A 17,039-nucleotide genomic window follows, 5' to 3' on the forward strand; every position below is an offset into this window, starting at 1 on the left:
TAACCCAGCGAGTGAACCATAAGATGTGCACACACACACGTGTGCCATTGCAGTAAAGGTTGAGGGCTGGGAGTGTGGGAGGACAAGTTTCTCTGTTAGTTTCATAGTCTAATTAGTCCTGCCAAAGTCTAATTTAACCCACCATAGTCTAATTAGTCCCACCATAGTCTAATTTGGCCCACCATAGTCTAATTTGGCCCACCATAGTCTAATTAGTCCTGCCATAGTCTAATTAGTCCCACCATAGTCTAATTTGGCCCACCATAGTCTAATTTGGCCCACCATAGTCTAATTAGTCCTGCCATAGTCTAATTAGTCCTGCCATAGCCTCATTTGGCCCACCATAGTCTCATTTGGCCCACCATAGTCTCATTTGGCCCACCATAGTCTAATTTGGCCCACCATAGTCTCATTTGGTCCACCATAGCCTCATTTGGTCCACCATAGTCTCATTTGGCCCACCATAGTCTCATTTGGCCCACCATAGTCTCATTTGGCCCACCATAGTCTCATTTGGCCCACCATAGTCTAATTTGGCCCACCATAGCCTCATTTGGTCCACCATAGTCTCATTTGGTCCACCATAGTCTCATTTGGTCCACCATAGTCTAATTTGGCCCACCATAGCCTCATTTGGTCCACCATAGCCTCATTTGGTCCACCATAGCCTCATTTGGTCCACCATAGTCTCATTATTTGGTCCACCATAGCCTCATTTGGCCCACCATAGCCTCATTTGGTCCACCATAGTCTAATTTGGCCCACCATAGTCTCATTTGGTCCACCATAGTCTAATTTGGCCCTCCATAGTCTAATTTGGCACACCATAGTCTAATTTGGCCCACCATAGCCTCATTTGGTCCACCATAGCCTCATTTGGTCCACCATAGCCTCATTTGGTCCACCATAGTCTCATTATTTGGTCCACCATAGCCTCATTTGGCCCACCATAGTCTAATTTGGCCCACCATAGTCTCATTTGGTCCACCATAGTCTAATTTGGCCCTCCATAGCCTCATTTGGCCCACCATAGTCTAATTTGGCCCACCATAGTCTCATTTGGTCCACCATAGTCTAATTTGGCCCTCCATAGTCTAATTTGGCACACCATAGTCTAATTTGGCACACCATAGTCTCATTTGGTCCACCATAGCCTCATTTGGTCCACCATAGTCTCATTTGGTCCACCATAGTCTCATTATTTGGTCCACCATAGCCTCATTTGGTCCACCATAGTATCATTATTTGGTCCACCATAGCCTCATTTGGCCCACCATAGTCTCATTTGGCCCACCATAGTCTAATTTGGCCCACCATAGCCTCATTTGGTCCACCATAGTCTCATTTGGTCCACCATAGCCTCATTTGGTCCACCATAGTCTAATTTGGCCCTCCGTAGTCTAATTTGGCACACCATAGTCTCATTTGGCCCACCATAGTCTCATTTGGTCCACCATAGTCTCATTTGGTCCACCATAGTCTCATTTGGCCCACCATAGTCTCATTTGGTCCACCATAGCCTCATTTGGTCCACCATAGCCTCATTTGGTCCACCATAGTCTCATTTGGCCCACCATAGTCTAATTTGGCCCACCATAGCCTCATTTGGTCCACCATAGCCTCATTTGGTCCACCATAGTCTCATTTGGCCCACCATAGTCTAATTTGGCACACCATAGTCTAATTTGGCACACCATAGCCTCATTTGGCCCACCATAGCCTCATTTGGCCCACCATAGCCTCATTTGGCCCACCATAGTCTCATTTGGCCCACCATAGCCTCATTTGGCCCACCATAGTCTAATTGGGTCCAGAACCAAACTGGTGCTTATCTGAGGATCCAGACCCAGGGTGTCTCTGAGCTGTATACAGGTTCTGGTCTGGTCTGGTCTGGTCTGGTCTGGTCTGGTCTGGTCTGGTCTGGGTCTGGTCTGGGTCTGGGGTCTGGTCTGGTCTGGTCTGGTCTGGTCTGCGTTCTGGTCTGGTCTGGTCTGGTCTGGGGTCTGGTGGGTCCGAGTCTGTCCATTCCTCTGACAGGGGTCAACACTGCCCACCTGGAGTCCGCTGATGAGAACACACACACACACTCACTCTGGCACAAAGTCACAGTGTCGCACGCACACACACACTGGCACAGTGTCACACACACACACAGAGTCTGGCACAGTGTTGCACAAGCAAGCACTCACACACCTAAACACTCACACACACACAGGGACGGGCATACACACACACAGGGACAGGCATACGCACACACACACACACACAGACACAGGCATATACACACACACACACAGGGACGGGCATACACACACACACACACACACTCATGTCTGTGTGTATAATTGAACAGCCTTGGTGAGGGAGAAGGTCTAGTGTTGACTCTGAGAGGAACGTTTAACCGCTGTTAATGACAGTAGGCACAGGGAGAGGCCCACACACACACACACACACACACATCTGACCCACAGTTCCCCAGCCGATGTCATTATCATCCTACCAAGGGCAGGTGCAGGACATTGACACTCATTACTACTGGGGTGGGGGGGGGCGTCCTGCTTTTAATGATGTCCCCCCTGGTGGGGGAGGGCAGGGGGAGGAAGGGCGTCCTCCCCCCCAGCCGCCCGGGTCTGTGGGAGGGAGGGGGATGTGTCTTGACCCTGCACTGATTAAACCATCGTCACCCTCGTCTTCATCATCTCCACAACTCATTTCGCAAAAACTGGAGGACTCCGGGGGACTCATTTGGTTGTGTGTGTGTGTGTGTGTGTGTGTGTGTGTGTGTATGTGAGAGAGAGACAGCAGTACTCACCCCTGCCTCCTCATCTCTGCAGTGCCAGGTGTTATTGAGAGTCCTTGCTGTGAGGGAGGTGTGTGTGTGTCTCCCCCCCCTCCCTCCCTCTGTGACAAGGTGTTTTAATACAATTTAATAAGTGGAACTCTCTGGCAGCACCTGTGGAAACACATCAGTCACAGTGGAGGGGAGGCTGGGGGAGGTAGAACACCAGGGGAGGCTGGGGGAGGTAGAACACCAGGGGAGGCTGGGGGAGGTAGAACACCAGGGGAGGCTAGGGGAGGTAGAACGCTAGGGGAGGTAGAACGCTGGGGGAGGTAGAATTTCATGGCCCTTACTAGGGATGCACGATATGCATTTTTTTCCAACCGATACCGATGTTTACCCGCTTCTCGTGGCCGCTAACCGATATGAGAACAGATATAATTTCACAGTTGATAACCTGTAGTTCATGCACACCTGAAGGTAAGAAAGGCTATGTAGTGAGCAAAGATTGATGATTTAATATTCCATAGTGATCTCACCAAATCTAACTTACATCACTATTGTTAACACAACAAAGAGAACACTTCTGACTCTTCAAATGTTCATTTATTATTTCCTCTAACAAACAGAATCTGTTATAGACAGTGCACAATGCTTTTTTTAGCCAAGATCTGGCCTCCTTTTATGAAAACAAAAAAGGCTCACCTAAGAGTAATTGGATCAAAAAAGTGTCAAAAAATAAAGTGCATCTTGTCTATCCCTGTAAATTGAAAATGCATAAATAAAATATAAAAAAGTAAATAAATAAAGTCAATACAAAATTGTCAATACAAAAATATAGACTTTTATAGAACAAAAAGTTTTATAGAACTTTTACAGAAACTAGTGCCAAATGGCTGATTAGTCTGCAGATAAACAGAATGACACAAGGCACATAGTAGGCTACACTAGTATGCTTAATAAAGCAACTGAAAAGGGCTGGGCTATGCTACTTTTAGTGCATGAGGATGAGGTAGGTTGTGCTAAAACTTATCTGGCTTACGCTAGTATCGATCAGACTATGGATGTGTGTGGCGACTGTATCATACAGAGCAGGCAGGCACACGTCTGCAAAATAGCGGCGGCTTGGGAGTGTATACCGGGGCTCTAAATGTGAAATTAGCTGGCGAAATCCTTTATCTTCTACTACAGAGAAAGGCTGGTCGTCGAGGGCCATAAACTCCATTATTTTTTCATTGATTGCTTGAGCCTTTGAGCTGTCTCGAGTAAACTTCCTGCAGTTTTCAAATGCGTGTTCAATAGGCACAGCAGCTTTTTTTTTCGCGGCTAGGCTACCTTCTGCTACTAGTGCTTGATATTCCTTCCATACAGCGTGCTTGCAATGGTGAATCTTAAGGTGACTTATGAGATTCGTTGTGTTGTAACTCGTAGACCTTTGCCCTCCTCCGAACTTTTGTCGAACATGTGTTGCAAATTGCAAACGCACTATCTGCCTCAGAAACTCTGAAGAATGTCCACACCGGGGAAGACATGTTTCGCTCTCGTCTCTACACTGCGTGGCTGTACGCAGGCGCGGCATCATGAGCGCGGAAACCGGAAGCAGAAATATTTCCGGCTTCATATTATCGTCTCTATATCGGCTAAAATGTTATAAAACCGATAAATATTTAATAACATTAATTTCCCATTATCGGGCCGATAAATATCGGTGCCGATAATATCGTGCATCCCTAGCCCTTACTGTTCTCCTTATACACCAAGTCTCTTGGCTCTGTAATTTCCTCACACAGGTTTTCCTGCCACAGCTACGCAGATGACACTCAACTGTTTCTGTCCTTCCTCTCCTCTGACCTACATGTGGTAACACGTGTCTCTGCATGTCCACATGGATGTCAGCCCACCCTCTCAACCTCATCCGTAACAAGATTGAGCTACTCTTCCTCCCTGGGAAAGCCTGCCTTCTCCAAGACTTCTCCATCACAGTGAAGAACTATATTGTAACCTCCTCCCAGACAGCCAAGAACCTTGGAGTGATCCTGGACACCCGCCGTTCCTGTGCAGAGAACATCACAGTGATCAGAAGGATACGTCCGTTCCTCACCAGAGAAGCAGCGCAACTCTTGACCCAGGCACTGGTCATCTCCCGCCTTGACTACTGCAACACACTCCTGGCCGGGCTCCCCCCCCTCCGCCATCAGACCTCTGCAGCTCATCCAGAATGCTGCTGCCCGTCTGGTGTTCAACCACCCCAAATTGTCTCCTGTCACCCCCCTCCTTCGCGCCCTGCACTGGCTGCGAACCAACTTTTCAGGCTCTGAACCTGAACCTCCTACTGACCTCCTCCCCCAGCATACCCCTTCCCGGAACCTGCGGTCCGCAGACATGGGCCTGCTATCCACCCCCCGCACCAACCTACGGACCTTTGGGGACAGAGCCTTCAGCGTGGCTGCACCTACTCTCTGGAACTCCCTCCCCACAGCAACGCCCCCACCCTGGACTCCTTCAAACTTGCCCTCTAAACCCATCTGTTCACCAAGGCATTTGGCCCCTAGTCACTGTTTTAGTTTTTGCTTTGTTTGTTTTTTGTTTTGTCTGTCCGTTTTCATCCCCTTGTACAACAGCGTCCTTGGGTTTTTGAAAGGCGCTATATAAATTAAAGTTATTATTATTATTATTGAACCCATTTATTTTCTCTGAACGAGCTGGTCGGTTCCAGACTAGGTTCGGGAACGCGAACCAGAACGGTTCCTTGGTGGTGTGAAAGCCCTGTTACTTAGTCAAATGTATTGATTGTTAGTGGCTTTGGAATATGGTGTCTGCTAAATGCAAACATTTTCAATGTTGTGTAAATGCTCTGGGCCTTCAGTCTCAGCCAATAGGAGGCTGCTCTGGGCCTTCAGTCTCAGCCAATAGGAGGCTGCTCTGGGCCTCCAGTCTCAGCCAATAGGAGGCTGCTCTGGGCCTTCAGTCTCAGCCAATAGGAGGCTGCTCTGGGCCTCCAGTCTCAGCCAATAGGAGGCTGCTCTGGGCCTCCAGTCTCAGCCACACACAACTGAATCAGGTGGTAGTGCTGGGTGAGAATGATACTAATGAATGCTAATGTCTGTGTGTGTGTGTGCTCTACAGACGACCATGTTGAACAAACACCTGGGGTGTCTGATGCCAGGTCTGACAGCCAAGGTGTTCAGGACCTACAACGCCTCCATCACCCTGCAGGAGCAACTCGGCGCCCTGTCTAACAGTACTGCTACTATCTATCTATCTAACAACTCAGAGCCCTGTCCAACAGTACTGCTACTACTATCTATCTGTCTGTCTAACAACTCAGAGCCCTGTCCAACAGTACTGCTACTACTATCTATCTGTCTGTCTAACAACTCAGAGCCCTGTCTAACAGTACTACTACTACTACTACTACTACTACTACTACTATCTATCTAACAACTCAGAGCCCTGTCCAACAGTACTACTACTACTACTATCTATCCATCTATCCATCTGTCCAACAGTACTACTACTATCTATCTGTCTGTCTGTCTATCTATCTGTCTCTCTATCTAACAACTCAGAGCCCTGTCTAACAGTACTGCTACTACTACAATCTATCTCTCTCTCTCTCTCTCTCTCTCTCTCTCTCTCTCTCTCTCTCTCTCTCTCTCTCTCTCTCTCTGTCCAACAGTACTATACTGCTTTATATCTCTCTCTCCATCTGTCTGTCCAACAGCACTACACTCCTATCTCTCTCTCTGTCCAACAGTACTACACTCTATCTCTCCCTCTATCTCTCTCTCTCTCTGTCTAACAGTACTTTACTCCTTTGTCTGTCTCTCTATCCAACAGTATGACTACTACACACCTGTTTTAACATAACTCTCTCTCCCCCCCTCCAGTGACGGACAACCTTCAGGCGAAGCTGCTGTCCTATAACCGGGCCAACCGGAAAGTGGCGGTGCTCTGTAACCATCAGCGGGCGCCGCCAAAGACCTTCGGCCAGTCCATGGCCAACCTGCAGACCAAGGTCTGACCTCTGACCACTGGTCTGACCCTAACCCCCTGACCCCTGGTCTAACCCTAACCCAAGAGCTTTGACCAGTCCATGGCCAACCTGCAGTCCAAGGTCTGACCCTAACCCTGACCCCTGGTCTGACCCTGACCCCTGGTCTGACCCTGACCCCTGGTCTGACCCTAACCCCCTGACCCAAGAGCTTCAGTCAGCGTTTTCGTGTTTGTTGGTTTTTTTAAACGTGTTTTCCGTTTGAATTTTTGCATATCACGAAAGTTGAAGTGTTGAAGCGCCCACTAAGTGTAACCAACAGTTTTAGGATCACTAGGTACCTAGAATGTGTTAGCCAACTTTGCTAGTTTAAAAGGCACGTTGAGACCCTGAGCTAGTCTAGTGTTTGTAGAACACCTGTGAGTGATGTGGTATTACCACACCAGGGGAGGCTGGTGGATGTCTTCTACCTCCCCTGGTGCTCTACCTCCCCCAGCCTCCCCTGTGTTTAACTGACTCCTGTCTGTCGTGTGTGTGTGTGTGTGTGTGTGTGTGTGTGTGTGTGTGTGTGTGTGTGTGTGTGTGTCAGATTGACTCCAGGAAGGAGCAGATGTCCCTGGCCAAGGCAGAGCTGAAGCAGGCCAAGATTGAGGCTAAAGCTGCCAGGTCTGACTCCAAGTTGCAGACGTGAGTGTGTGTGTTCATCTCTGTGTGTGTTCATCTGTGTGTGTATTCCACAAGGTTTTTCCTGGCTCAAAATGAGGCGGAGGTGGTACCAGTGGTGTTTGACATCGGGGGGGACCCATAAAGCAGGGCTGTCTGGGGGTCCTTAAACGAGCATCAAACACTTAATTTCTTCCATTCTGGTGAATTTATATGCACCAATTAGTGCCCTTTCTGCATCAATTTATGGTGGAAATGAATGAATGAATGAATGGTCTTTATTGTCATTGATATAGTACAGGTACCATACAACGAAATTTGGGAGGGGGGGCTCCCCTGGTGCTAGGAAAAAAAAAAAAACAACAAGAAGGGAAAAGAGCTGGTTTACATAAATAAAGGCTATGTACACTATCCACTATACTATACCAGTGTTTCCCCTAGCATTGCCTTGGGAACGGAACCCCCCGCCCCCCCAAGAAAGAGGAACTATTACAGACGTAGACACCAAACATCTGACAAGCTAAAATATCCGCTTTTTTTTAAATGCACCCAACCCGAATCTAGCGAGTGGCAAGCCCATAGGCTCGTTGGTAACGTTAGTCCGCCAGTAGTCTCGCATAGCCAGACCTATCTCTCCACACTTCACTAGGGGTGTAAATCACCAGCTTCATCACGATACGATATTATATTGATTTGTTTGTATGACGATACAATGTTTGACGATATCACAATGTCAGTCACGATACGATTTCGATTCGATTCGATTCAAGATCGATATGACGATATGATCGATATGACGCGATATCATATGCCAATCTAACACAATTATCAACTCACAAAAACAACTAGAATATGATTTGACCATTTTATTTGTGAGCTCTTCCAGGTATCCAGCATTTAAATCATATTGTATTATACAGTATTCTTCTGTTACAAAAAGAAAAATAGACCCGTTCACTAGTCTCACAAACAAGAGATATTCAGCTTTAAAACATTAATGTCCTATGAAACAAAACGGCGCGGCCAAGCGATGTCCCCCAGACAGGCGAAGGCGCTGTCCAATCCAGTTGAGAAACTGGACGGGGGCGGGGTGAGCGCGGCCGCTGCAGCGAATGGAATTCCAAAACAAGCGCACCTCAAGCTAAAAAGCGAAAGACAGGACTTTCCTCGTGACTTTTTTAGACGGATTTGGTAGAGGCAACTCATATATAATGGTGACAGTCACGCAGAATGTGCCATTTCAAAATAAAGGTGTATCTTTAAGATGACGATATAGATCGATGTTTTTACATTGCGTCGATGTAATCAGATCGTTAGTCAATGAATCGATGCATCGATGTGAATCGATGTATCGTTACACCCCTACACTTCACATAGCCAAACCTATCTCTCCACACTTCGCTTCGCGCTGGACACACTCGCACACTCTCGTACAAGATTGTGCGCGAATGTGTGCGCGCGACGCGAGAGAGTTTTTGCAGGGTGAGATGTCTGCAAATGAAAGTAAGCAAGTTGAAACGTTAGCAAATATAATTGCTGAGTGTTCTAACAGAGCAAGTTGGTTCAAATTGGTTGTTATTATCGTGACTAGAAAGTGTCTGATTATAGTTCCATGGTATGTTAAATAGTGTCAAAAAAACTAGCAAGCTAACTAGCTAGCTCAGAGGTGATTAGATGAGCTAGTCTGCTGCACACTTGCCAGCTAAAGAGCTAACTGGATGCACTTTATTATTTTACTTAAAGTAGATATACTATCTTTCTTATTCTGCTAGAATTGGGCTTTATGGTAATACCATAATATATTTACAGTACATGGACAGTGGATTGAAGCATTGGAAATGTCTGTATTTTATAGTTGGACATACGATTTATTTTTCAGGTGAGAGAGTAAAGTCAAAATGACATTATCTGACTGCATTGCCCACAGCAATCCAATATTCAATTATAATTATGTTATACATTGATATGGATCAATTTATACCTCTTATTAGATTATAAATACTCTGGTTGTTATGTTTGCCTTTTGGTTGACAGCAAAAAAGAGAGAGAGGAGGATAGAGAGGGAGAGAAGGAGAGAGAGCAGGATGGTGCACCAGAGAGAGAGAGAGAGAGCAAGAACCAGGTGAGAAAGTGGACAGGTAGTCAAGACCACATAAGTAAGTAGCCTTAAGAACCGATGGTTCTCCAGCCTAATGGCCCATAGGGCAGGAGCCTATCTCCTGTTTCAGTAGCGTGAGGCGGCTTAATGTACAAGTTATTACACCCCTGGACATGACGCTGGTATGTCGCAGGGTCTTACCCCCTGGGGGGGGGGGTCCATGCCACGGTCCATGCCAACCCCCCAAGGCAGCAAACCTAGGGGAAACACTGTATACTATACAAATAAAACACTGTGCTGTACTCTATGCTATGCTATACATATCCTAACATTTCCTATCTCTGAACCTTATGTACCCGAGTGTTGTCATATTGCACATAGTGTTATTGCACATTCATTTAAAGTGTCGCAGTTTGCAGGTTTGAAATGTTCACAGTTGTGTTTCAGTATTGCACTTGATTACAATCTAGTAGCTGCCATCAAATTGTCTAGATTGTCCAGGGCCTAGAACCTAGGTCTTTGCTGTGTTCAGGGCCTGAATGGCCCTGGGGTAGAAGCTGAGCTTCAGTCTATTTGTCCTTGCGGACATGGTCCTGAACCGCCTGCCCGAGGGCAGCCGAACAAAGTGTTCGTTCCCAGGGTGGGATGGGTCTCTGGAGATCTTGGAGGCCTTCCTGAGGCAGCGTGTGTTGTACAGCTCTTCCAGAGAGGGGAGGGGGGCGCCGATGATCTTCTGGGCCGATCTCACGACTCTCTGTAGCGCTTTCCTCTCTGCGGCTGTGCAGCTGGAGAACCACACGCAGATGCAGTAGGTGAGGATGCTCTCCACTGTGCAGCGGTAGAAGGTCACAAGCAGCTCCTGTTTGAGGTGGTATTTCCTGAGGACTCTCAGGAAGTAGAGCCGCTGTTGTGCCTTCTTGATGATGGCTGCTGTGTTGGTCTTCCAGGACAGGTCATCCTGTATGTGCACCCCCAGGAATCGGAGGGTTGAGACTCTCTCCACGCTCCCTCCATCGACGAGCAGGGGCTGGACCTCAGATTTTTTCCTCCTGAAGTCCACGATGATTTCCTGGGTCTTTGACTGGTTCAGCAGCAGGTTGTTAACCTTGCACAACTTGCCCAGCTGCTCCACCTCATCCCTGTACGCCGCCTCGTCCCCCCCCGAGATGCAGCCCACCACGGTGGTGTCGTCTGCAAACTTTACGATGGAGTTGCTGGGGTGGACGGGGGTGAAGTCGTAGGTGTAGAGGTTGTAGAGGATGGGGCTTAGCACGCAGCCCTGGGGGGACCCAGTGCTGAGTCTGAGGGCTGTGGAGGTGTGGGAGCCCACCCGCACCCTCTGGGGGCGGTCAGACAGGAAGTCCTTGATCCATGCACAGATAGAGTGTGATAGTCCCAGGTCTAGTAGTTTGGTCACTAGCCTGTCTGGAAGGATGGTGTTGAAGGCAGAGCTGAACTCCACAAAGAGCAGTCTCGCGTAGCTGTTCCCCCTCTCCAGGTGGGATAGAGTGGAGTGGAGAGTTGTCGCGATGGCGTCCTCTGTGGACCTGTGGGCTCTGTAGGCGAACTGGTATGGATCCAGGTTGGGCGGGAGGTGTGTGACTATGTGGGCCCGGACCAGTTTCTCGAAGCACTTCATGATGATTGGTGAGCAGTGTTTCCTCCAGGAATTTTCACAATGGTGGCGGATATCCCTGACCGCGCGCATAGCGCGCGCGATTTTTTCCGTGTGCACCCGCGCGAAGCGCGCACGCGCACGTTTTTTTTGTTTTTTTTGTTTTGTGCACGCGCATGAAACGCGCACACGCGCTCAAAACAACGATCTAATCACAGCCAAAACTAGAGGATGGCCAAAAAATAATAATATGAATATACAGAATATAAACTTGTGACTGACAGTCACATACACACACACAAAGATCATCAGCTATAATATAATACGAAGTAGGCCTACATGAGCACAAAAGTGGCTAACGTTACTGATTAACTGTTTACTGTAGTGCAGAGAGATGGTAGTCGTAGGCGGCGTATCAAATGACAAAGCTAAACGTTTAATGAAGGACATGAACGATTGTCAACAACACACTCAAGCAGTAAATAGAACAGTCTAAACAACTTGGGTACTACGCAATCAACTGCGGACGGAACAATACTCTCAACCTATAGTTCCGTGCGTGAATTATGTCAACCCACCACATTACAGAAGTAAAATCACAGTCAGATTGAGCATTCGGTAAACAGCTGAGTATCAGCTGAGTTAAAGAAAACAAACTCTTACCTTTGATGAGACCCACATGAGCCCTGTTTTCCCGTACTTCTCCCGTGTGTCTCTTATTGTCCAAATGTTCCCTGAATTTTAGCTGCATGTTTTTCCAGCATGTAATTCCGTTGTCAATAAAAAAATCGTCTCCCCTTCTTTTCCCCTTGACAATACTGTGTCGTTGCTAAAGTGACGGCACATAAGAATCGTTTTTTGACTTGCTAATGTCTGCTAACGTAGCAAACTGGCGCCGTTCTCTGGACTGCAGCTGCTCCCGCGTTAGCATTAGCATCCATCTTTTCTTCTCCCTTCTCACCGTCACGAGCTCAAATGACACTTGTCGGCCGATCTAACTCTTAACACTCACTTACAGGACTTCTGACACCATGTCGTGTTATTCTATTAAACATACACGTGAGTCCTTCTGTATTTCAATGTAAGTGTCTTTATTTTAACTCGCTCTGTAAGCTCTACAATACCGGTCTCTTGTTGTCTCGTCGTAACCTGCCCACCTGACCTGGGGGGGTATTCCATCAACGTCGCTAAAGGAAAATCCTGGCTTATTTTTGATAACTCTCGCGAGACCTATCAGAATATGCCTGGATATTTTTAAGAACTCTCGCGAGATTTATCAGACTAAACCTGGATTTTCCCTTTAGCGATGTTGATGGAATACCCCCCTGATGTCACTACGGTGGCCTGTACACAATAACAATAATACCACAGTTCACATTTAGACCAATCAGGAGCCCTTGTGTCACGTCGTCAACTGAATGTCATTAATCTGATTTTGGATCAGCGGTTAGAGAGAGATGGGCGTGGATTTAGGTGCACTTTTAGTCAACATCCATTATAGCGCTGATCTAGGATCAGATATATTTTAATCAGCTAAAATGTTCAGTTTTCTTTTTTTTTAGAACTTTTTTTTGTTTTTTTGTTTTGTGGACTGAATCAATTCGTGGCGGAGGAAATTCATTCGTGGCGGCCCGCCACCAATAAATGCATGTAGAGGAAACACTGGTGTGAGTGCCACCGGGCGGTAGTCGTTTAGGCAGCTCACCGTGCTTTTCTTCGGTACTGGGATGATAGTTGAGGTTTTCAGGCAGGGTGGGATGGTGGCCTGGGACAGGGACTGGTTGAAGATGTTGGTGAAAACCCCGGCCAGCTGGTCGGCGCAGTCCCTCAGCACCCGTCCCAGGACGCCATCCGGCCCTGAGGCTTTTCTGGGGTCCACCGCCTTCAGCACGCGTCTCACTTCATGCTCTGTGAGGGTGAGGCTGCTGAGAGCTGGAGAGAGTGGTGTTTGTGTTGTGGTTACCTCCGTTCGCCCCTCGTCGAACCGGGCGTAGAAGGAGTTCAGCTTTTCCGCCAGCAAGGGGTCGTCCTCCGCGGCTGTGAGCCTGTTGGCTCTGAAGTTTGTCATGTGCTGAACCCCCTGCCACACCTGCCTGGAGTCGTTGCTCAGGAAGCATTCCTCAATCTTCTCTCTGTGGTCTGCCTTGGCCTCCCGGATGCCACGGTTTAGGTTGGCCCTGTTTGTGCTGTACAGCAGTGTGTCCTTCGCTGAGAAGGCGTTGTCCCTCTCCTTGAGCAGTTTTCGGACCTTCTCAGTCATCCATGGCTTTGTGTTGGGGTAGACCCGGACACGTTTGTCCACGGTGGCTGAGTTGGTGCAGTTCACTATGTGGTTCAGAACCGACGACGTGAACTGTTCCAGGTCCTCATGCTCATATTCCTGCCATGAGGTGTCATTCAGGCAGATCTGCAGTAGAGAGGACCCTGCTGGCCAGGTTTTGACAGTCTTAGTGGTGATGGGAGCACTTTTCCTCATGGGAGTGTAGGCTGGGATCAGAAGGATGGACACGTGGTCAGACATGCCTAGATGAGCTAGCGGTCTAGCCTTGTAAGCAAGCTTGATGTTGGTGTATACCTTGTCCAGTGTTTTTTCTCCTCTTGTTGCACATTTAACATGCTGATAGAACTTTGGTAGTACTACCTTCAGGTCAGCATGATTAAAATCCCCTGCGATGATGTGCACTGCCTGAGGGTCCGCGCTCTGTCCACCACTGACGACGTCATGTAGCCGCGCCAATGCTAAGCTAGCATCCGCGCTTGGTGCAATGTAAACAGATGTTATGTACACCGCGTTGAATTCCCTCGGGAGGTATGTGGGTCGGCATTTAACAGTCAAGTATTCCAGGTCTGGGGAGCAGTGGCTACTTACAGTTTTCGTGTTTAAGCACCAGCTGTCCTTCGTAGAAATGATCAGGCCGAAATGTCATTATTTATGTAAAGGAAAACGCAATATTCAGGCACCAGATGACCATTAAAAATCTAATGCAATATAAGGCTCTCAGGCATTCTGTACTTTCAAATATGAATTCTCCTTGAGCAGTCAACATCAACTATCAGCTATTTCGCTAGCAAAAACGAAAGCGAGCTTATTTGCGAAACAGCGCCCCCGCCACCACGTCGGCGCAGTGCCGCAATTGCAGTTAGAAATGACAGAAATCCACCGAGTGCAACGCTTGTAGAAAATACGACCGTCAGAGTTTTGTCGAGAGCTGGAGGCGGCTAGAAATATGACGGAGGCGGCCGCCTCATAATTCTCTATGCAGGAAAAACCCTGTTCCAGCGTGGTGGAGCATAAGAGGAAGGCAGTGGAGCGCTGTGAGGTGTGTGTGTGTGTGTGTGTGTGTGTGTGTGTGTGTGTGTGTGTGTGTGTGTGTGTGTGTGTGTGTGTGTGTGTGTGTGTGTGTGTGTGTGTGTGTGTGTGTGTGTGTGTGTGTGTGTGTGTGTGTGTGTGTGTGTGTGTGTGTGTGTGTGTGTGTGTGTGTGTGTGTGTGTGTGTGTGTGTGTGTGTGTGTGTGTGTGTGTGTGTGTGTGTGTGTGTGTGTGTGTGTGTGTGTGTGTGTGTGTGTGTGTGTGTGTGTGTGTGTGTGTGTGTGTGTGTGTGTGTGTGTGTGTGTGTGTGTGTGTGTGTGTGTGTGTGTGTGTGTGTGTGTGTGTGTGTGTGTGTGTGTGTGTGTGTGTGTGTGTGTGTGTGTGTGTGTGTGTGTGTGTGTGTGTGTGTGTGTGTGTGTGTGTGTGTGTGTGTGTGTGTGTGTGTGTGTGTGTGTGTGTGTGTGTGTGTGTGTGTGTGTGTGTGTGTGTGTGTGTGTGTGTGTGTGTGTGTGTGTGTGTGTGTGTGTGTGTGTGTGTGTGTGTGTGTGTGTGTGTGTGTGTGTGTGTGTGTGTGTGTGTGTGTGTGTGTGTGTGTGTGTGTGTGTGTGTGTGTGTGTGTGTGTGTGTGTGTGTGTGTGTGTGTGTGTGTGTGTGTGTGTGTGTGTGTGTGTGTGTGTGTGTGTGTGTGTGTGTGTGTGTGTGTGTGTGTGTGTGTGTGTGTGTGTGTGTGTGTGTGTGTGTGTGTGTGTGTGTGTGTGTGTGTGTGTGTGTGTGTGTGTGTGTGTGTGTGTGTGTGTGTGTGTGTGTGTGTGTGTGTGTGTGTGTGTGTGTGTGTGTGTGTGTGTGTGTGTGTGTGTGTGTGTGTGTGTGTGTGTGTGTGTGTGTGTGTGTGTGTGTGTGTGTGTGTGTGTGTGTGTGTGTGTGTGTGTGTGTGTGTGTGTGTGTGTGTGTCCAGCCTGGTGGAGTGTAAGAGGAAGGCGGTGGAGCGGTGGGTGTTCATCTCTGTGTGTGTGCGCAGCGTGGTGGAGTGGTGTGACGAGTCTGTGTGTGTGTGTGTGTGTGTGTGTGTTGAACTCTCTGTGTGTGTGTTCATCTCTGTGTGTGTGTTCATCTCTGTGTGTGTGTTCATCTCTGTGTGTGTGTGTGTTCATCTCTCTCTGTGTGTGTGTGTGTGTTCATCTCTGTGTGTGTGTGTGTGTAGGCTGGTGGAGAAGTGGAGGAAGGAGGTGGAGAGGTGTGAGGCGGCGGTGCTGAGGCTGGAGGTTCAGGCCATCGACAAGGAGGAGAACAAGCAGATCGCCCTGGGGACCTCCAAGCTCAACTACCTGGACCCCCGCATCAGCGTGGCCTGGTGGGACACACACACACACACAGAGATACAGACATGAACAAACACACACACAGACAGACATGAACAGACAGACATGAACACACACAGACAGACAGACAGGAACACACACACTGACAGACAGTCAGACAGACAGGAACACACACACAGACAGACAGGAACACACACATAGGGCTTTCACACCGCCAAGGAACCGTTCCTGTTCCCATTCTGGAACCTCAGAACCTTGGTTCTGTCTGGTGAACCAACCCAGTTCATACCAGTGTAACCAGAACCATCAAGATAGCAGCTACTTCACTGGAAATGAGGATGATATTTTCCTACTGTCTTCCACTACAGTATCTGAAAAAGACACGTTCTCTTACTAGACAGCTGCTCTGTTCCTGGAATAGAAATGGTCACAAGGTTCCACAAAATGTGATCAGAATGTAATCAAACACGCGCGCGCCAACGTGAACTTTGTGACCATTTCTATTCTAGTAACAGAGCAGCTGGCTAGTAAGACAACGTGTCTAGAAAGTGTCTTTAGATATTTTTTTTTAATACAAAACAGTGTTTATTTCAGATACCGTAGTGGAAGATATTCTCCTCATTTCCAGTGAAGTAGCCGCCATCTAGTTGTGACATCTTAGTGTAGAATGTGTCGCACTGACGACGTCACGGCTAGTTTTTGGTTCCCGCTTCGAGAACCACTATGTTCTGGTTCCAGCTGCGGACCAACTTTTCAGGCTCCGAATCCAACCAATTTATTTGAGGTCCGAACGCGCCGGCCGGTTCCAGACTAGGAACGGGAACCAGCACAGAACCTTGGTGGTGTGAAAGCCTTATCAGAGACAGACACGAACACACACACACACACACACAGTGACTGGTTGTCTTGTGTTGGTCTGTCCAGGTGTAAGAACATGGAGGTGCAGCTGGACAAGATCTACAACAAGACCCAGAGGGACAAGTTTGCCTGGGCCATCGACATGACGGAGACAGACTTCATCTTCTGAGACTCCGCCTCCTCACCTGTCCTGTCACACCTGGAGACTCCTCCCCCTCACCTGTCATACCCCTGGGACTCCTCCCCCTCACCTGTCATACCCCTGGGACTCCTCCCCCTCACCTGTCACACCTTGAGACTCCTCCCCCTCACCTGTCACACCTTGAGACTCCTCCCCCTCACCTGTCACACCTTGAGACTCCTCCCCCTCACCTGTCACACCTTGAGACTCCTCCCCCTCACCT

The 17,039-nt window shown here is 48.3% G+C and overlaps 1 protein-coding gene across 1 annotated transcript in view; it reads left to right on the forward strand.

Moving 5' to 3' along the window:
• LOC308165066 (DNA topoisomerase I, mitochondrial) overlaps positions 1-16,804 on the forward strand; it is a gene marked incomplete at both ends in the record, with an annotated part of 35,897 nt that extends 19,093 nt beyond the window's left edge. Inside the window, 5 exons of the mRNA XM_080539166.1 lie at positions 5,906-6,020; positions 6,670-6,797; positions 7,363-7,460; positions 15,660-15,809; positions 16,702-16,804. Of these exons, the coding sequence (XP_080395292.1) occupies positions 5,906-6,020; positions 6,670-6,797; positions 7,363-7,460; positions 15,660-15,809; positions 16,702-16,804 (594 nt within the window). The remainder of the gene's footprint in view (positions 1-5,905; positions 6,021-6,669; positions 6,798-7,362; positions 7,461-15,659; positions 15,810-16,701) is intronic.
• Positions 16,805-17,039: the final 235 nt, after the last annotated feature.

Source organism: Nansenia antarctica (genome assembly GCF_963989245.1).
Source record: "Nansenia antarctica genome assembly, chromosome: 9".
Lineage (NCBI taxonomy): Eukaryota > Metazoa > Chordata > Actinopteri > Argentiniformes > Microstomatidae > Nansenia > Nansenia antarctica.